Source organism: Tursiops truncatus, chromosome 6 (assembly GCF_011762595.2).
Source record: "Tursiops truncatus isolate mTurTru1 chromosome 6, mTurTru1.mat.Y, whole genome shotgun sequence".
Classification (NCBI taxonomy): Eukaryota; Metazoa; Chordata; class Mammalia; order Artiodactyla; family Delphinidae; genus Tursiops; species Tursiops truncatus.
Window position 1 is genome coordinate 33598926 of NC_047039.1, and position 21849 is coordinate 33620774.

The 21849-nt window shown below is 40.0% G+C and overlaps 3 protein-coding genes across 5 annotated transcripts in view; all 3 read left to right on the plus strand.

The window, feature by feature from the left end:
- The first annotated feature begins 417 nt into the window (after window positions 1–417).
- LOC101333190 (phosphoserine aminotransferase) lies at window positions 418–4687 on the plus strand. Its single transcript, XM_019940497.2, is given in 5 exon segments — window positions 418–433; window positions 545–925; window positions 928–1154; window positions 1156–1298; window positions 1300–4687. Coding segments are annotated over 5 exon segments (882 nt in total). The 3' UTR covers window positions 1415–4687.
- A 3391-nt stretch (window positions 4688–8078) lies between these two features.
- QNG1 (Q-nucleotide N-glycosylase 1) lies at window positions 8079–21846 on the plus strand. Of its 3 annotated transcripts, none has more exons than XM_033857897.2 (4): window positions 8079–8574; window positions 9637–9896; window positions 15595–15790; window positions 20647–21846. In XM_033857897.2, the coding sequence occupies exons 2-4, from the start codon at window positions 9723–9725 to the stop codon at window positions 20877–20879; spliced, it is 603 nt and encodes a 200-aa protein (XP_033713788.1). In that variant the 5' UTR covers window positions 8079–8574; window positions 9637–9722; the 3' UTR covers window positions 20880–21846. The 3 variants fall into 3 exon arrangements, with proteins under 3 accessions (XP_033713788.1, XP_033713787.1, XP_033713785.1); XM_033857896.2 differs by having other exon boundaries at window positions 8099–8552; XM_033857894.2 differs by lacking the exon at window positions 8079–8574 and adding an exon at window positions 8581–9115.
- The window catches only part of KIF27 (kinesin family member 27), a 106568-nt gene continuing 100378 nt past the window's right edge, over window positions 15660–21849 (plus strand). The window contains exon 1 of the mRNA XM_073806018.1: window positions 15660–15790. The gene's annotated coding sequence lies outside the window, so the exon portion shown is untranslated. The remainder of the gene's footprint in view (window positions 15791–21849) is intronic.

Genomic DNA, 21849 nt, shown 5'->3' on the forward strand with positions numbered 1-21849 from the left:
ATATCTGGTAAGTCTGCTTCTGTTTTGTTATATTCACTAGTTTGTTGTATTTTTTAGATTCCACATGAGTGATATCATACAGTATTTGTCTTTCGCTGTCCAGCTTATTCCACTAAGCATAGTACCCACCAAGTCCATCCATGTTGTTGCAAGAAGAGGTTTTTCTTGTACAGGCAGCATGGCTAATTTCAGGGAGGAGAGCCACAAAGTATGGGTGAGAGCTTCCTGCTCCACCTCAGCTGCCACTGCTGCAACCAGTGTCAGTTGGGCCTTCACAGCTATGCCATCTGGGGCATAAATCAGTCATTTTATAGGAAAGTGCCAGGCCCTATCTCAAGGCTGCCACTGAACATCCAGAGCAACTAGCAATGTGCCCCGAGTTTCTGGCTTTTTCTTCCACTTTCAGACTGCGATAAAATGCCACACGTCACAGGCAAGGAATCTGACTTCTCTAACAGCCACCAAAGGGGCTGGGTGATGCAATCTGGGATGACGGAGGAGTTAACTCCCAGTGGGGAAGACTCTCTGACTATGGGGAAATAAGAGACAGGAGAGAGATGTACACTCTCCTGTGATGGATCCTCTCCAGCCAGCTCCAGCCATGCTGCTCGGGATGCACTGCAAACACTTGGAGGTAGGCAGTCAGTTTTAGCTCAGGCCACCAAGCTGCCTAGCTCTGTGTTGTTAGACATACAAAAAGAACTACTAGACCACAAAGGAGTTGGCATTAGTGTTCTTGAAATGAGCCACAGGCCATCAGCTTTAGCTGAGATTATTAACGGCACATAGAATCTCATGTGGGAAAAAAAAAAAAAAAAAGAATCTCATGTGGAAATTGTTAACCGTTCCAGATAATGATTTTTGTGCAAAGAGGAGGGTTGGTTGGGCCAGTTCAGTGCTGTCCCCTTAAACCTGATTGACGTGAAAACCCCCAGAAGCCTAGAAGTTTGGGAACTATGAGTGTCATCTATTCTAAACTTAGAAGTTATAGGAAAATTCTGGATCCAAGCCCCTGGAACTTCAATCAGGTCACTTCCTCTATGTATTACTGCACAAATGAGACCAGGTCCAGAGTAGAATTTTACTTTATCTCTGATGTCAGGGGAGCACTGCTGGTTTTTGACACATCCTCAAATTTCCCATATAAACCAGTTTGGTGTTTACAAGTTTGGTGTGATTTTTGATGGTGCCCAGCAGAATGCTGGCTCTTCAGGGGTCACAGTGGTGATCTTTCAAGATATCCTGCTAGGATTCACCCTCAGAAAGTGCCCCTCCATCCTGGAATACAAAGTGCAAGCCAGAAACAACTCTATTCAACACAGCTCCCTGTTTCGGCTTCTATGGCATTGGCTTGGTCTTGGAGTATATTAAGAATAACAGTGGTGAAGGACTTCCCTGGTGGTCCAGTGGTTAAAACTCCATGCTTCCACTGCAGGGGGCGAGGGTTTGATCCCTGGTCGGGGAAGTTCTGCAAAAAAAAAAGAAGACTAACAGTGGTGAAGCAACCATGAAGCTTAGCTCTGTCAAATCTCAAATGATTATGATGTTATTGATAATTCTCAAGGATCCTATGTATATCCAGTGACGCCCAGAATAGAAGCAAGGCAAATATTCCATTCTGAAGCAAGATGAATATTCCATTCTGCATTGGCAATGCCAAAGGAGATGATGCTTTAGACTAAAAGATTTCTCAATAAAGCTTTTGAATTCAATATAATCTCCTTGAAAGGGCATGGGTCTGTGGCAGGCATCATGGCTTCTCTGTATAATGCCAACAGGAGAGAAGATGTTCAGAAGCTGGCAGCCTTCATGAAAAATTATTTGGAGATACATCTATGAACACATCCTAACCAATACGTACTCTGTCCTTGAACATCGGACAAAATTTAAAGTAACTTGGGAATGGCTACGAAAAACTTAACAAACACGGCATTTTTCTCGAATGGACATATTTATTATAGACTCTTCTTTTTTTCAAGGAACAATAGCAAAACATCCACAGCTGGTGGGACTTAGACATCTTAATTCTGACTTGAACAGGAAACATTTAAAAAATCTTCCTCTTGCTTTTCTAACAAAAACTAGCTTATGTTGCCTTTGCTGCTACTTTTTCTAGCTAGATCTCAGTATTCACACTTGATTGTGGACTTAATTACGCAAACTGAAGTTGTTTCTAGAGGCACACAAACACACAGTGAGGAGGGTGGATGGTGTTCTCTACAAACTCGATTCTTGATCTTTAACAAAGTGACAGCAGTGGGGTCTCCTGGCTTCCGCAGCTGTTAATTCAGGTCTGCACTGACCATGTGCTGAGTGTTCAGAAGTTCCAGACTAAAGGGCAAACTGGAGATCTTTCTTTATACTGTTATTCTCATAAAGCGATAAAAGTGACATACTACATGTTTATATAGCAAGGTCTGTTTTTAGTACCAAATAGTTTATATCACTATGCGCTTATATTTCCAATAATGTGGTTCTCAGTAATACACATAGAGAATTTTAGAATGTGTTAGAATCCTTCACTTCCTGCATTATAGCATTACATTAGCCACAGTTGCGCTCCCCACTTCCACCCTCCCTCCCTTTTAAAGCTGCTTTACAAAAAAGATTTAGAAGTTCTCAGGTTCACTTTTGCTTTCCTTTCAAAGAGTAGAAGAGAAGGTTGGTTGATTGGCTCTTTTTTGGTTATGCCGTTGAACTAAAATTCTCTGTTAAATTCCCTTATCCTTTGTTCACTTGAATGTTCTTTTATAGTGTTTGACCAGAGGGAAACTGAGTTCTGGAAGGTCTTTGCTGAAGAGTCTTTTCCCTTATTGTTTATATATTGTCAGTATTTTATGTTGAATAGGTGAAGAACATTAAAATCCTAAAACAGCTAGAAAAAGAGAGAGACAGAGAGAGAGAGGAGGATTTCCTTTCTTTTCTCCCTCCACAGACTGCTCTGAGGCACAGTTTCTTCACGTAGTTTGTCCAGGTAGTGCAGGCTGTGCCAATGCTTCTACACAGTGATTAGCTGTGTCTCTTCCAGGCTCACCGTGAAGCAGTAGTCAGCACACATACTATGTCCCCCTGTGTTACTTGCCAACCGAACTTCCTCTTTTCCTCTCCCTCACTGTCAATGCCCTCAGATTGCACCTCATAGATAAAACATCAGCACTTAATCCCTGCCTCAGATTCTGTCATGATAAATATTCCTTTGTATCTGTTTATTTTTGCACTTTTTAAAAGTAGGTTTTTTGCATATGTTACTGTGAATCCCCACTCCACCCACACCTTTTTTTTTCACTAAGTGATCTGCTGCCAACTGGCACCAATTCTGCAAATCAAAGTGTGCATTGCAAACATGATCATGTGATCCTCTTTACTAGAAGGTACACCAGGCAATCTGTCTACTTCTGTTCCCCAGAACCTCTCCCACATTTGCGTTTTTTTTTTGGTTCGTGTGTTATTTTCTTCCAGTTTTATTGAGATATAATTGACATACAGCACTGTATAAGTTTAAGATGTACAGCATAATGATTTTTTTTTTTGGCTACTTTTTTTTGTTTGTTTTTTGGTCTTCATTGCTGTGCACAGGTTTTCTCTAGTTGTGGCAAGCAGGGGCTCTTCGTTGCAGTGCACGGACTTCTCATTGTGGTGGCTTCTCTTGTTGTGGAGCATGGGCTCTAGGTGCACGGGCTTCAGTAGTTGTGGCACATAGGCTCAGTAGTTGTGGCACACAGGCTTAGTTGCTCCACAGCATGTGGGATCTTCCTGGACCAGGGATGGAACCCATGTCCCCTGCATTGACAGGTGGATTCTTAACCACTGCACCACCAGGGAAGTCCCCAGCATAATGATTTGATTTACATACATCAATTTTATTATGAAGTGATTATCATAATAAGTTCAGTGAACATCCATAATCTCATATAGGTCCAAGATTAAAGAAATAGGAAAAAAATTTATTTCTCTTGTGATGAGGACTATTAGGATTTACTCTCTTAACAACTTGCATATATAACATCCAGCAGTGTTAATTATAGTTATCATTACATCCCTAGTACTTATTTCTCTTATAACTGGAAGTTTGTATCTTTTGACTGCCTTCATCCAATTCCCCCTTCCCCTGCCCTGCTTCCACATATTTAAATATCAGTTATGGAAATTTCTTTAGCTTGTCTTTGGGCAGTGCAACAACCCCTTGCTTGATGATTTCCAGAACCCATTCCACTGACAGCTCAGCTCCAGCTTGTAGCATCCTTGAGCTAAAGAAGGTGATTACCAGATCAATACGTTGTGTTACATCCTGAAATGAAGGGTGAGTTCAAAATTGTTCAAAGAGATCTCATGTTCAAAGCAGTGCATACACCAAGTTTGGATGGTGGTGAAGAGAATTTGGCAGGCAGGAACTGATGATCTCTAATATCATTGAAATCATTTCTTCAATGACATTTAAGTCTTGTTTGTAATCTGCTAAAGGAACATTCCTGGAACTCAGCAAACCTCTCAAGGACTGTCTGGCTTGTTCCAGAACTTTGTTGTGTTTTTTAGACAGCAAGGAAAATAAATAGATTATCAGTTTACTGTAAGAGGATAAAACTCAGGAACAGCCAGATGAAAGAGACACATAGGGCAAGGTATGTGGGAAGGGGCATGGAGCTTCCATGCTCTCCCAGCATGTTACTCTCCCTGAATCTCACCAATCTGGAAGCTCTGTACTGTTTTTTTAATAATACTTAGTTCTTCCTCCAAAGTAGGAAATGTTAATATTAATATTTCACTAGTTAAAAGCAAACTATGGTTCAAAAAAATTCTAATTGGTTTTGAACTGTAGTGAGAATGTTAATGATATATAATGGAAATGATATATTTATTCCATTGTAGCTGCATATTTTTAAATAGAAGTTGAAGTATTTAAGAGTCAGAGTTTTCACTAAAAAGAGTCCATTCTGTCCCTAAGCAAAGCCTGTAGATGGGACGTTCTACATACAATAAGAAGAGAGGAGGAAGAGAAGGAGCCTTCAATGGTACTAAGAAAACTAGGATAATATAATATAATGCCCTAGAAGCCAAGAGTGAATTTAAGGAAGTGATCAATTTTAAATGCTATACATGGATAAATCAACGAGAAAATGACCAGAAAAACTACATAGTAGTGAACCATATCTCTTTTCTGTTAAGCCTTCTTGGGGCTTTAGTATGTTGGTCACTTCGGGAGAGTCAGGAGAAATGAAAATAACAGATATCCTACCTTCACAAAATCCATTTTACTTCTTTAATTTCCTCCTTCTGCATATATCAGAAACTACTGCTCTCTAGCAATGTCTATTGTCCGTCCATTGCTCTAGCCAACTTTTGCCCAAGAATACATTTTAACCCACTTTTTTAAGTATCTGCCATAGCAGATCATGACAGAAAATAGCAGATGTAGCAATGATTGTTGCCAATGCTTGACATTTAATTTAGCTCTTCAGAATGATGGCTCTCTTGATAACTGGAAAAATCTAACTTGATTACTGTTTGGGGGGTGGAAAATGATAGGGACACAACATCATTGACCATGCCTCCCTCCCTTGATCTCTTCAAAAGCCTATGCCTATGTGGTAGAGCTTCTGGCAAAGGTTTTCAAAAGAAACATACTCAGTTGGCATGTTTCCTTGGCCCTTTGCCCCCTTTACTTTCCTCCTTCTTTTTGTGGACACAATGCCTTGTAACGGTAGAGCCATCTTACAACCATAAAGCCACATACTAGTGATAGTGAGACAGGAAGCAAGGAGCCTGGCTCCTTGCTGGCATTCTCAAAGAGTTGCACCAGCCCTGGAGTGCCTACCTCTGGACTTCTTATTATATGAGAATAACAATCCCCTTTTTGTTTAGTCACTAGAATCTGGTTTTCTGTTGCTTGAAGCATAATTCTACCCAGACATTTGATTGTCTGCCTTCCCCACTAGATCATAAGATGTCAGATAGCATGTCTGTATTTGCTACCTAAGATAGGAAGCTTTCATAGCAAATAATAGAAAACCCAACTCAAAACTGCTTTAACTATAAGGAAGTTTATTAACTCAGATAACTGGAATCCAAAAGTAAGACAAACTTAAGAGTTGACGTGAGCTTCGCTGGTGGCACAGTGGTTGAGAGTCTGCCTGCCAATGCAGGGGACACGGGTTCGTGCCCCGGTCCGGGAAGATCCCACATGCCGTGGAGCGGCTGGGCCCGTGAGCCGTGGCCGCTGAGCCTGCGCGTCCGGAGCCTGTGCTCCACAACAGGAGAGGCCACAGCAGTGAGAGGTCTGCGTACCGGAAAAAAAAAAAAAAAAAAAAAGACTAGCAATTTCAAGCCTCATATCCAAGAACAACCATGTCCAGAAGGAGCATGAATCACTTCTGGAAGTTCTCCTGGAATAGCTTTTCTGGAAGCATCCTGCAAACCTATCCTTGCAACTCATTGAGGTGAACTGGGGAACATGCATGATCCTAATCCAATCCCTGGCAAGAGTGTAATATTACCCTTAGACCAGTCCAGACCACCTCTGGAGCTGAGGATGCTGTGCTACACAAACTATGGGTAAGAGAGAGATTCCTGAACAACGTCAGAATTCTGCTGGACAGGGAGATCAGCTCTGTGCTTTGTGACCACCTAGAGGGGTAGGATAGGGAGGGTGGGAGGGAGACGCAAGAGGGAGGAGATATGGGGACATATGTATATGTATAGCTGATTCACTTCGTTATAAAGTAGAAACTAACACACCATTGTAAAGCAATTATACTCCAATAAAGATGTTAAAAAAAAAATTCTGCTGGGAAGGAAGAAAGAGGGAAAGGATGTTGAGTAGGTAAAGAACTCACTTTTTCTATTCCTAGCATCTTGCAAACATACTTTAAAAAAAAACAACTCCTCTTATACACGAAAAGTTTATGCTTTATCTTAACAAGTTCCTTGAGAGAAGGAAGCATGTTTTACTTTTGTTTATACTACTCTTATGTCTCACTCAATAGCCTGAACATAGTAGAATTTTGACTTTTTTTTTTGTCAACAAGCCTCAGTATAAGAAAATGGCCTAAATTATTTAACCTCTTGGATTCTTTCATAGATTGCTAAATTTTCTTGTTAATCAATCAACTTTTTTTTTCCTTTGGCCACATGGCTTGCAGTATGTTAGTTCCGGACCAGGGATTGAATCTGGGGCCGTGGCAGTGAAAGCACCAAGTCCTAACCACTGGACCGCCAGGGAACTCCCTACTAATCAACTTCTTTGACTCCCAAGACTTACAACTGCTGGGGTAGTCAATAGGTTGACATTTATTCAACAACCGTATTACTGTACTAGTGACTTTTTCTGGAAGAGCAAATCGTAGTGAAGCTCTTAAAGTTCCTTTTTCTTATCCAAATGAAGAAACTGCAGGGATGAAGGTGTTCTGCTTCTCTAAAGGCACAGTTGTCAGACTTAAAGTTCCAAATACTCCCCCAATTCAATAACTAGGGATGACTACTGATGATTATTTTTAATGGGTGATTTTCAAAGATGTGAACGTTTTATATGATCCATGGAGATTTAAGTCTCTGAAGGAGAAAAAAATACATGCCTCTATACCAAAATTTCATCACGAGGCAAACTTGGATCATCGCTAAACTGACTCCTAAACCTCTCTCCTTATACTACTAGAAGGTTTGTGTGCGTTTGTTTTGTTTTGCTTTTTTAAGTTTGGGGCTGTAAGGTGATACTTATATTTTATAATAATGTCTCTTCAGTTGACTAGAGCCACTGACATAGTCCCTTACTTGACCAGGATGGTTGGCACTGGTGAGCTTGTTTCGTGGAAAGAGCCTTTGACTTGGAGATGGAATCTCAGCCCAGACCACTGACATGACCAGGAAGTAAGCACTGAATCACTCAGCTTCTCTTGCACAAATAGGGATTACGATTGCTGCTTTTGACACGGTCGTAGACTAAATGGGATTCGGTATCTAAGCACAAATCCAGGCACATAATATTAATTTAACGATTTAATACACTTGTTTCCTCATCCATTTCTCCAAACATTCCAACTAATCCTAAACCTCCAAATGGGCCAGGATTCAGCAAAATGAAGAAGTGGCCTGCCTGGGACATGTGGGTGGGGGTGGCGGGACCGCCAACCCGTGTCGTAGTCTAGGGGTGGCTCGGCCCCCCATACCGAAACCCGCGGCCAGAAAGCTCCTCGCGTTCCAGGAACCCGGATGCAGGGCGTCGCCACGGATATCTTGCCTAGACTTCGCCCTCCGTGGAGAGGGGAGGGGCGGGAGCCGAGTGAGGGCAACGCAGTGCACCGGTCGGAATCATCGCGACTCGGGCCACGGCGGCGGACGCAGGCCCACCTGCCCGAGGGAGGGGGGAGCACGGGCAAAACAGCCAAGCCCCACGTCTCGGAGTGGGCAACTCCCAGCAAGGGCGCGCCGGACGCTTCGAGGCGGTTTCCAGACCTTCAGAAGCGGAAGCGGGTCCCGGGAGTGCGCCCCGGCGCGAGTGGGCGGGGCCGCCCTCCCGGAAGTGCCTGCGGCCTCGGGCTGGCGCGCTGCGCAGCGCAGCGGTATGCACAGTTCCCCAGTCTGGTACGGCTTCGGCTGTCGGGGCCGGGCCCAGTCGGTTTTGCTAGCCTCTCTGAGAGGGCGGGTGTCTTTTAGGGCAGCGATCCCGCGGTGGAAAGGGAGGAGGAGTCGTAGGGGACCCTGGCCCTTGCCCCAGCTAGAGAGGGAAGAGAGTTTGGCCGGCCTGCGGGCGAAAGCGTCGGTTCCCTTTCCACAGGGGAGGGGTGGATGGACGGGCTTCTGACTCCCAGGGAGTCCGCAGAATTCATTGCGGAGAACAGTCGAGATGTGTTCATTGACGGCGGAGGCGTGCGGAGGGTGGCCGAGCTTCTGCTGGCCAAGGCCGCGGGGCCCGAGCTGCGCGTTGGGGCCTGGAAGGCCCTTCATGAGCTGAACCCCAAGGCGGCGGACGAGGCCGCCGTTAACTGGGTGTTCGTGACAGACACGCTCAACTTCTCCTTCTGGTCGGAGAGTGACGAGCACAGATGTCTGGTGGGGTACGGGGGGAAAACGTACAGTGGGTACTGGTCCCTGTGCGCCGCGGTCAACAGAGCCCTGGACGAAGGTTGGTGCCCCTTCTCCCGGTCAGACCCAGCAGCTTTGAGGTTTCAGTTTAGTGGGAGGGTCCCACAGAGCGGGTTGGGAGATGGAATAATGTGTTGATAAGGCGAAATTGAAGTTCTTCACTGCCGGTACCTCTGCTTAAAAGTATGAGAAGAGGCTGGCATGAAATCTTTATTCAGTGGGAAATGATTCTAATATTTATCATTGTCACAGCTAAGTCAAAGTCAGTTTTCTAAAGAATGCCACTTTGATGGCATCTGAGGAACAAAGGGCAGAAATTATAACACATTTTACACAGTCAAAATACATCTGATGTAATATTACAATTGTTAGAAGTGAATGAATAAATACAGCCAAGCAAATAGAGAATGAGGGATCTGCTTCAGATTTTTAATTACTCATCCACTTTTACTGCATTCCTGTAACAATTATGCAGTTTCATTTTAATTGTGTTGCAACAGCAAGGGCCTAATGAATATAAATGTATGACGTTATTCCAATGCCTTTTCTTTTCTCCCCAAGGGATACCAATAACTAGTGCTTCGTACTATGCCACAGTTACCCTGGATGAGGTTCGGCATATACTCCGTTCTGATACAGACGTCCCCATGCCTTTGATAGAAGAGAGGCATCGGATTCTCAATGAAACCGGGAAAATTCTGCTTGAGAAATTTGAAGGCTCTTTTCTTAATTGTGTCCGAAAAAGTGATAAAAGTGCTCAGAAGTTATTGCACCTGGTAGTTGAAAGCTTTCCTTCTTATAGAGATGTGACTCAGTTTGAGGTGAGTTGCTTCTGTTGGCCATTTAATTTTTTTTATTTTTTAAAATATACTTATTTATTTTTTGGCAGCATTGGGTCTTCGTTGCAGTGCGCGGGCTTCTCAATGCAGTGGCTTCTCTCGTTGCGGAGCACGGGCTCTAGGCGCGCGGGCTTCAGTAGTTGTGGCACACGGGCTCAGTAGCTGTGGCTCACGGGCTTAGTTGCTCCGTGGCATGTGGGATCTTCCCGGACCAGGGCTCAAACCCGTGTCCCCTACATTGTCAGGCGGATTCTTAATCGCTGTGCCACTAGGGAAGCCCCTGTTGGCCATTTTAGAGTTCTTTAATTATCTTCTCATAGTTAACTCTTTTACTTCCAGAATTCCTTTTGAGAATAAAAATTTAAATTTTGGAATTTTTTTTCATGTGGAACAAAGGAACAATAACAAAATTATTAAGTAGTGTTTCAAAGATATTACTTTTCTTAATGTTTTCTAATCAGTGTATTCTCTTTATTCTGTCCTTTAAAAATGTTTCAAACCTGAATTAACCACTAGACCTTCAACATGATGTTGTCACTTAGGGATAGTGAGGTCCTTTTAGTACTTCAAAAAATTTACTTCATTGGATGAAAATCAGGATGTATACTAAATTCTCTCTAATAAAAAATATTTCTTGCAGAGTTCTAATGTATATATACTGTGTGTTTTCTTTTTCATACACAGGGTACTTTAACAGTATTATTTGCTTTATGGTACAAAAAAGTTTAAATAGGCGTTCTTTTAAAAGGGTGAAAAAAATTTAAAAAAAAAGGTGAACATTTTGTGTACTCTCCCAGTGTACACCTGGATTTTGCTTTTGTATAATTCTTTTAGAATTTGTTATCACTGTTTATTTTAACTGTGACGTAGAATTGAAAGCAACTTGAGGGGGATCATATAATGTAAATCTATTGACTAAGTTAATGAATACTTGTGTCAACTTAAAATTTTGAAGCTACCCTTTTGTAATCACAATTCTACAACTAAAATTACCAGTAATATTGTTCAAATCATTCTTTATGATTTACAAGGTGTTTGCACAGACACTCTCATTTGATCCACAGAACAACTCTGTGGGACCTAGGGACAAGGAACATTACAGTCCTGTTTGCAGACCAAGAACCAAAGTCTGAAAAAAGAAAAGGTTAACTAGTGTATCTTAGGTCATTTAGTCAAGAAATAGCTAGCTTTTCAATTCTGCTGTAAAGTGAGAGATGCCTGATTATGTATGTTAAGATTCTTTTAATTGCAACTGACAGACACAAAACAAGGAAAAACTTAAGCAAAAAGAATTTGGGGATAGGTACTGGGGATAAACATCCAGGATCAGGGACTCAATGCCATCAGGATTCAGTCTCTCTTCTTTGTTTCTTTTGACTCCATTTTTCCTTTACTGCAGACCAGCTTTCTCCATGAAGTAGAAAAGGTCCATGAATTTTGCATTTTATCACTTCAGCCATCAGGGAGAGAGGGAGAAACTTCCTCTGGGTTCTAAAACTCCTGGGCGAGGACTGAATGGGCCGGACAGAGGCAGTTCTTAGAAAAGAGGCCCTAGGCCACTGTTGAACTTTATTCTCTTCTGAGGAACCATTTTACTAATGCAGAGGGTACTTTGAGATTTATCTTTGTCTTCAAAGTATGTCATTTCAACCTTGTTTTTCAGGAAATTTGGATCAGGTTCCTTGGTCCATCATTCCGGCCATTTATAAATATATTAAACAGTGTATAAAATAAATCAAACTGCCATTAATGTGGCTAAGACTCTGTGTATTCCAGAACTGACATGGTTGTTGTACAAGAAGGGCTGAGATTAAATCTAACATGACTTCAGGATGGAATGAATTCAGGACACCATGTAGTTTATTTACTTTCAAGTTGTCCTGAATTTTTGTCTTTGTGAAAGAAAGGAGTGATTTTTTTGGTAGATTATGGTGTTGATTTAGTAAGCATTTGTTGAATTTCTCTTTTATTTACAGCATAGTGCTTTCTTTTGATTTGTTATGTATGCTGAAAAGTTCAGTTAAAAACTGTACCAGGATATAGATTAATTTTAAGGCTGATACATTTTAAATGAAAATTAGTACCTGAACCATTTCCCATCAGTATTTATTTCTAAAATACATTCTTACAGAAATATCCCCAAAATGTAACAAAAATCAAACCTAAACCTTTTAACACTTTCCTAAAGGAGTATTATATTTTTTCATGAATTTTTTCATAAGATTATCATTATTGTTACTCAAAAGCACTATATTTCTGAAAGCCATATGATTCCTAACATAACACTGAGCATGTAGTGGGTGTTCACTTAACCCTTTGATTAGTTAATTTACAGTTACTTTTGCATATTCATTTAAAAGATATATAAATAGTTAGAGCACTTTGCTCAATTAATTCCAAGTCTAAAGGAATTCTAATTAAGTTTGGGCGCTGCTTCTGAATTCAGAAAGTGCTAAAATCAAATGTCTTTTAATCCATATTTTAAAATTTTCTAATTGCAAAAGTAAAACAAATTAATACAGAATTTGGAAGGTACAGAGGAGCAGTCTTTATTCTGCCAAGAGGTAACCACTGTTCACAATTTGGTCTTTTTCTCTGTGTGTGTGAATGTGTATACATATGAGTGGGGGAGAGTTATGCTATACAAACTGTTTTAAAATTTAACATATTATGAGCATCTATGTCAATAAAAATTCTTTCACAGCACACTTTTTTTTCCATACTACTATTTTTAAATACAGTATTCCACCATATGGATGTACATTACCATAATTATTTGCCCGAACTATTTTACCAGAATAATTGTGATACACAGTTTTAGTTTTTAAATTAAATTTTGTATCTTATTGTTTTCAGTTTTATATAATAATAAGCAATACTGACAACAGTTCACACCCATAATATTTTCTTAGGATGGATTCCTAGTAATGGGATTACTGAGTCAGAGCATGGCCAGGATTTTCAGGCTTGTGATACATAAAAATGGTAACTCTTCTCCAGAAAGATGATCAGCCACAGCATATTGGAATGCCCTTTTCCCTGCTCCTTCGTAATATGGTCGTGGTATTGGTTGCTGTATTTTTTTTTTTTTTTTTGGTTGCTGTATTTTTTAATCTTCAGCAAGTTACATAAAAATAGTTACAATTGTTTTTAATGTTTATTTAGTTACTGCGATTATCATTCATTTTTAGATATTATGAACAAATTAATGAAATTAGAAAATTTGTCTAAATGAGACAGTTTTAGATCAGTGATTTCCCAACCTGGCTGTGCCCCAGAATCAGTTAGGGAGCTTCAGAATTCAGATACATTTCCAAAGCACCATCCTCAAAGATTCTGATCTATGGGTAAAAGTACTATTTTTTTTAAGCTCTTCAAGTGACTCTGATTTAGACTATTCAGTAGCTATATAAAAGTCCTAATTAATAGATTGGCTTCCTTTACGCTGATGTACTGATAAATATACATGAAAAGCATGAGCTTTTCTGATATTTTAATTGATAACATTTTATGTTACTCTTAAGCATTTGTAATTTTTGACCTTTCTAATTTGTTCATAATAAGTTTGTTGCAGAAAATCAACTCATGGTTATAGAGTTTTACACTGGTAATTACTTTATAAAGGTACTATTTTGAAAATATTTTATTCACAAAGCAATATTATGGAAATATAGGGTAATTGTTATTTGGGGATTTACTGTATTTTCAGTGATATCAGTTAATATTTTACAGATGTAGAATTTTATTACTAAAATTATTTCATTACTAAAAACCATATCAGCTTGTTAAGAAAATGTTTTATAGGTGATTTGAGTTTATTTTTAGATTCCTTGCTTGAATTTGTTTTTGTTTTCATTTTAGGGTATTATAATCTAATCCTTGTGATACTAGTTGGCTACCATGGAAACAGTGCTCATGATGTGACAATTTGTGTTTTGTTAGATGCCAGCACTGATTTTGTTATATAAGTCTGGTTCCTAGATTTTTCCAGTTTGCTCTATGAATCTTGTTAAAAATAGGAGACAGTAGCTTCTATCATAGTAAATATTATGATGTAATAATTTTGTTTGAAACAGTTTTATTTTGCCAATTAAGTTTTATGCCTTGCTGCTTAATAAAGTAGACTTGAATTAGAAACCTAGTTACCATATATAAGTCCAGTGTATATAGAGGAACAGCTGCCAGGTTGTCATATTTTGATAGGTTTGAGAATATAGATTATTAGCAAATGATACAGGGATATTTCTTAGTGGTGATTTGTTCCCCCAGCACTCAGTGTAATTTACAGTCTTTACACGATGTCAAAAAATGAGTGTATGTGTTTGCCCTAGAAAACAAGATACCCGCTTTTTTAGTGGTGGCCTTAGAAAATTTAGTTTAAAAAAAAAAAAGAAATGAAATTTAGTTTATTTAGTAAAAGTAAGTCTGGATTGATTGTAAGAGGTATACCTTAAGGTTAAGGAATATTAGGTTATTTCTCATTAGGACAGTGTAGCATTGGAGGTTTTTTTAGTAAATAAAGGAATCTATATTATCATCTTAAAGAATTTTTATATGGAGTCTTTCCTTGAAGAATTTAATTTCATTTTTTATTTACTTCTTTATGTCATTTACTTATTTAAACATTCTCCAAGGTGGTCAGAATATATTTTGGGAGCCAGTGATACTGATTATTCACATTTAGCAGACTAGCAGTTATAAAAGATGATTTGAGGTTATTAGCATTGGTGTTAGGACTAGGAGTAGACTGTAATTATCTGTTTTTCCATAGTGAAAGCTAATGAGCATTTGTAGTTTTATAGAGAGTTTTAAAAAATTTATTTATTTATTTGGCTGCACCGGGGTCTTAGTTGCGGCACATGGGATCTTTAGTTGCGGCATGTGGGATCTAGTTCCCTGACCAGGGATTGAACCCAGGCCCCCTGCATTGGGAGCATGGAGTGTTAACCACTGGACCACCAGGGAAGTCCCTATAGAGAATTTTTGAGTTAAATTATGACCCATTATCTTATAATGCCTGGTTAAATTTGTTTCTTCCATGTATAAATATAATTGGTAACTAATTTTGTTATATGGACTTACATATTAACTTGGACCATTTCCAAAAAGGGTAGACTTGATAAATTATAGCTGCTGATCAGTTTTGTCTTTATCTCTGAAATAAGTTAATCATTTTATCTGAAAGGAAACATTAAAAAATGGATGTTGTAATTCTCTTCAGAGGTGAATTTAGGAATGAGTATTTTCTTCTTTATACTCTTCCATATTTTATACAATTAATGTGATTTATGTTGCAATCAGAAAAACATATATTTTTTAACTTAAGAAACTTTCTAAAGAAATGCTATCTAGCCCTTAACAATAGCAAGCAGGTGGATTATAGTGACACGGAAATATGTATATGAAGTAATGTCATTGAAAAAGAACACTAAATAGTGCCATGATTCCATAAATTGTATTTTATGTGCTTTGAAAAATATAGGAAGTAAATTTGGAGTGATAGAGATAACTTAGTATTTATTAGACCCCTTCTTTTCTTCTGTAAAAGGCCTATAAATTCTTACCAAAGAGTAAGATTATTCCACCCTTGAAAAATGTTTTCTATGTGTGCCTTTTTTTTAACAGCATACATAAAGCTTTCACATACCCAAGTAACATTTATATTCTCCTCATTCATCAGGGGAAAAGAATTTCTTTTTACAAACGGGCCCAAATCCTTGTGGCAGATACGTGGAGTGTATTAGAGGGAAAAGGAGACGGCTGCTTTAAGGACATCTCCAGAATCACCATGTTTGCTGACTATAGATTACCTCAGGTTCTTGTTTACCTGGGAGCCCTGAAATACTCTGACGAACTACTGGAGAAACTTCTCAAAGGTTTGCCAGCTTAATTAAGCCATTCTTTGTTATATGTTGTGTCTTTGTCTAGTTTCTTTCACAAAACGTCTTCTTTCCTTAAAAAACAAAACAAAACACTATTACTGTTAAAAGCACATGTAAAGAAGAATGCAGGGACAATTAAATTACAAAGAAAATTGCTTTTTGTTGTTTACAGTGTGGAATATTGATATTGTTGGAAATCACACTATTTGGACATCATCATTTCAGAGTCTTATAATAAAATGAAACCTAAATTTATGTCATGTGAAGGTGTGCAACACTAAGACAGTTCAGGTTTGTATTTAAAGCGTGCTAAGCTGAAGAGCACACTACACTGTGAAATAAAAGGTGGGCTGAGGGCTTCCCTGGTGGCGCAGTGGTTGAGAGTCCGCCTGCTGATGCAGGGGACACGGGTTCGTGCCCCGGTCCAGGAAGATCCCACATGCCGTGGAGCGGCTGGGCCCGTGAGCCATGGCCGCTGAGCCTGTGCGTCCAGAGCCTGTGCTCCACAACGGGAGAGGCCACAAGAGTGAGGCCCGCGTACCGCAAAAAAAAAAAAAAAAAAAAAGGTGGGCAGAGAGATAGGTAATATGTACTGGATTTTGCATTAGGAGGCTCCAAGGTCTGTCACTGGCTTATCTTGCACAAGTTGCTCACTTTCCTAGGCTTATTTATTTGCCATTATTGGGTTTGATTATTGATTCTCAAGAGTGGGAGCCTTATTATAATATGTGAGTATAGATAATTGTGTTTGTATGAAAAGTAGCTTTTTGTTTTTTAAACATTTCTTTGTATAAGGAAAATAATTATACTGTACAATTTTCATGTTAATTTCTCTTTTAGGTACAGTATTTTCAGCTACTTTTTTCTTTATTTTTAAAAGAAGTAGTTTTTATGATTGAATAATTTTCTCTTGTGAAATAGATTTCAATCACCCAAAATAAGAATAGCACAGGATATAAAAGTACCATTATTCCTATGATTGCTTCTACCAGGTTTTTATGCAGCCTTGGGCAATCTGTTTTGCCCATTTCCTCATTTGAAAAATAACAAGCTATTTTATGTCACATTGCTCATGTCTGGGGTCATTAATTGTTGGATACCTTTAAAAGGGACAACATTGAGCAGTCAGGGCTTCTACATACAGCCATATTCAGCTGATCTTTTTTTTGGCCAACATATAGAATGTTCATTCCTATCTCTAAACACACTCTTGCTTGGTTTCCCTCACCCAGATTTTCTTTTTTTCAATTCAAATCCTACACATCCACAAAGGCTTAGTTCAAATGTTACCTCTTCCACATAGCTTTTCTTAACTCTCCATGCTTTGTCCGTCTCCTTCTCCTGAGTTTTTAGAGCACCCAGTTGTCTCTGCTACTGTGAGAAAAACTCTGGTGAGAAGGGATCACCCAGCATAGTTGTACAGAGTTGTCTGAATTTTCTTCTTCCATCCATTTCACCTCCAGAGGCTCTTTTCCAGATGTGCAGCTGCAGCTGTTACTGCCTCTTATTACATCCAGCTTCAAACTATCCTTCGCTAGTTTGTCATAGGGGGAGCAAATTCCCTTGCCTCTTAGTTTATTTAAGCAAAGTTGGACTTTTTTTTTCCCAAAAAAGTACTTTACTAGCAAACTAGAGGAGAAACATTGATAGAACCTATAAATATAAAGGAGCACACATAAGTCTAGGACACTGATTAAAAAAATTTTTTTTTAATATTTATTTATTTGGCTGCGCCGGGTCTTAGTTGCGGCATGTGGGCTCTTTTAGTTGCAGCATGCGAGCTCTTAGTTGCAGCGTGCGGAATCTAGTTCCCTGACCGGGGATTGAACCCGGGCCCCCTGAATTGGGAGCATGGAGTCTTAACCACTGGACCACCAGGGAAGTCCCTAAAGATTATCTTAAGTGAAATCTAGAACCAGGTGGCTTGATTAGATGAGGTAGAAACTTCCTTAACTGATATCCAGTGATACTTTTTCCAAACTTGAGGATATGCTACACATATAATTCTTCTCTTCTCTTCTGGGTAGGGCAGCCCTTGGAAGACCTACTTAGATTTCTGTTCATTTACCTACCTAGATTTCTGTTCATTTTATCTTTAGCCCATCTCTTTGCCAAAGGCATATTTTTTAGCTAGCTATAAAGACTGACAATGCAGTTTGGCTTAAATTAGATTCTTCATTGTGATTCTAAGGCTGACTTTTAGGCCTAATATGTTGGCCAAATTACCTTCCCTGACTCTAATCTATGTCAGTCCTCTCAAATGGTTTCATTCTTTTTCTGTTTCAAAGTCCATGTCCTGTTCCATACTATAAGTTGCTGTATTAGTTACTTTGTTTCCTTATGGCTGACATAACAAATTATGACAAACTTGATGGCTTAAAACAACAGAAATATATTCTCTCATGTCTCTGGAGGCTAGAAGTCTGAAATCAAGGTGTTTGCAGGGCCATGCTTGATCCCTCTGAAGGGTGTTGGGAAGAATCTTTCTTTGCCTCTTCCTAGCTTCTGGTCGCTGCCAGCAGTCCTTGGCATTCCTTAGCTTTGTAGCTGCATCACTCCAACCATGGCTTTCTTCACTGTGTGTCTCCTCTGTCTCTTCGTATCCTCTCCTTTTTTTTATGAGGACAGCAGTCATGGCATTGAAGGCCCATCCTAACACAGTTATGACCTCATCTTAACTTGATTACATCTGTAGAGGCTCTTTACGAGTAAGGCCACATCCACAGGTACCAGGAGTTAGGACTCGAATGTATTTTGGGGGCGGGGAGGGTGGGGGGAAACACAGTTCAACTCTACAGTTATTTGTTACTGTGTAACAAATTTTGCTCATATTTAATGACTTAAAGTAACAAACATTATCTCACAGTTTCTATGGATCAGGAATTTGGGTGCTGCTTAACTGAGTGCATCTGGCTCAAGGTTGCAGTCAAGCTGTTAGCTGGGGCAGTGGTCTTATCTAATGGCTCCACTTGGGTGTGGTATCTACCTCCAAATTCACTGTCATGGTTGATTTGGCAAATCTGGCAAGTTGATAGTCAAGTTTGAAGGAGTTGATTAGCAAGAGAACTGAAGAATGGATTTGTATGCTGGCACCTGGGGCAAAGGAAATGGAGGGACACAGCCAGTGTCTGTTCTTCCACCTGCCCCAGGGATCAGGGAGAGATGGATGGAGGGGACACTATTTAAGATCCTAGGTGACAGAGTGGAACTCAATGGGGCTAGGGTATTTTCCCTAGGTCTCAGTGGATCACAGGGCCTCTCAGGTACTGTGAAGCTCTGTGCAAGGGTACAGATTGGTGGCCAGAGGCCAAATTTAGCTTGCAGATGTGTTTTGTTTGGCTTGAACAGTGTTTTAAGTGATTTTTAATTAGTTATCAGCACTTGACAAATAGGAGATTTCACATGAAAATCAACTTTCTGGCTTCTCTTGTAAGAGTAGAGAAATATAGGTACATTGGGTTTACCTTTACACGGGGCAGCACATGCTCTCTAGCTCACCACAGTTTGCATCTGGCAGCTGCATCCACTTACTCTATCTGGTTTATCTTTATAGGCAGTTGAGTTGATGAGCCCAACTCTAGTCTCTCTGGCAAAGCACTGCCAGCACCCACCCTGTAGGATCAGATATACCCTGGAGATGGGCGCTGAATATACTGCAGGTCCTATAGGAGCTCGCGGCTCCATATTCAGGCAGAGCTGACTAAAGGATCCTGAATCCAGGATGTGAGGGCAGTCTGGCTACGACATCTGTCACCCCATTGATGGCCAGGGTTGATTCGGCTGATGTGGCTGGCTAGGCAGGTGTCCCCTTCCTCCCTCACCGCTCCATGTGCGTCCCTCCTGAAGCTGCGCGCTCGGTGGAAGAGGATGACCTTCCCTGATAGAGGAGGACCGTTCTTTGGTCAAGGGTATACGAGTAGCTTCGCTCCCCTGCTAGAACCTCCAAACAAGCTCTCAAGGATCCTAAATCCGAAGAATGATGATGGTTTTCCTTGCTCAAGCTAAGAACTTTGATTTCCTAAGTTTTCCTTGATGTACCTGGCATGTCCCCAAGACAGTGTTAAGTGGGGAAGGGAGGTACTGTTTATTTGGCCCCCTAGGAGTCCTCCAGATTTTGCAATAATGTTTTTATTTTTCCTGACATTAAACCCAAAATTTAAATCTTCTCTAAAAGTAATTTAATAATCTTGCTGTCATATTTTAAAATGTATGGTTAGGGACTTCCCTGGTGGTGCAGTGGTTAAGAATCCACCTGCCAATGCAGGGGACATGAGTTCAAGGCCTGGTCCGGGAAGATCCCACATGCTGCGGAGCAACTAAGCATGTGTGCCACAACTACTGAGCCTGCACTCTAGAGCCCACGAGCTACAACTACTGAGCCTGCGTGCCACAACTACTGCAGCCCGCGTGCCTAGAGCCTGTGCTCCGCAACAAAGAGAAGCCACCGCAACGAGAAGCCCACGCACCGCAACAAAAAGTAGCCCCTGCTCGCCGCTGGAGAAAGCCTGCACACAGCAACAAAGACCCAGCATAGCCAAAAAAAAAAAAAGTATGGTTACCCCATACTTTTTATTTATTGGGGAGCTAGTATATGCAAGGTGCTAGGTTAGGTCCTAGGAATATTGAGACAACTAAGCCAGACATGATCCTTGTCCTTGTGGAACTTAACTTGCAATTTTGAATTAATGCCTGAGTTTAGAAATGGTTTAAATTACCAAAAATAAATCTGAGATTTACAATTTTAAAATCAGTACTATTTAAATACTGTGTTTTGTCCTATAGTAAAGTTTTGAGTAGATTTCATTTCATTGACTATTAGTGCTTCTTGCTCTGTCTTTTTTCCCTTTCAGGAGAAGTGCTTTCGTATGGGAATAGGCAAGAGGTGGAAATCAGAGGGTGTTCACTTTGGTGTGTTGAGCTGATCCGGGATTGTCTTCTGGAGCTTACTGAAAAAAAGGATGAAAAAACTAGTGGAGAGATCAATTCCATTCTTCTGGATTATTTCTTATGGGACTATGCCCGTGATCACAGGGAAGATATGAAAGGAATTCCATTTCATCGCACACGTTGCATATATTATTGACCCACAGTGTAAACTGATCCTAAAAAAAACTTGCATTTTTTTTTTTTTTTCTTTGTGGTATGTGGGCCTCTCACTGTTGTGACCTCTCCCGTTGCGGGGCACAGGCTCCGGACGCGCAGGCTCAGCGGCCATGGCTCACGGGCCCAGCTGCTCCGCGGCATGTGAGATCTTCCCAGACCGGGGCACGAACCCGTGTCCCCTGCAAAGGCAGGCGGACTCTCAACTACTGTGCCGCCAGGGAAGCCCTAAAAACTTGCATTTTTATATCGCATAATTATTTGTATAATTTTGCTTTGTTATTAGAGAAGGTGGTAGAGGTTACAGCAACAAGAAAATTGATTACCCAGGCTCTCTTAAAATATTTTTCCTGACATATCACTCTGTATTGCCAACTTTTCCCTTTGTTTGCTTGTTTAGTTCTAACTATATTTTTCTTTTCTGTGGATACATGACAGAAATAGTAAAGGAAATTTAATGCTTTCTTTAAATCTCAGATTTCTTTTTTTTTTTTACATCTTTATTGGAGTATAATTGCTTTACAGTGGTGTGTTAGTTTCTGCTTTATAACAAAGTGAATCAGTTATACATATACATATGTTCCCATATCTCTTCCCTCTTGTGTCTCCCTCCCTCCCACCCTCCCTACCCAGATTTCTTAAAATTAATCATGCCTTATAATGTTATTGATCTTTGGTAATAATATTTCATCCATTCTATTGGTATCTTTTTTCAAGGTGTCATAATTTTCTATATACCTTAATCATTTGATATAAGAGAGAGGGAAAGTAGGGTCTTTGCTGTATGAATGCTGCTGCTCTTGTAGAAATCAATCTTGACAGATTTTTAAAAACTTCTTATTGATAAACATAATGATTTTCAATTAGGATATCTGTCCAGTTTTCTTTTTTTCCTTCGGAGTAACTATATTAGAATTTATTGAATAAAGATTTTTTAAACTTCTCTTAAATCT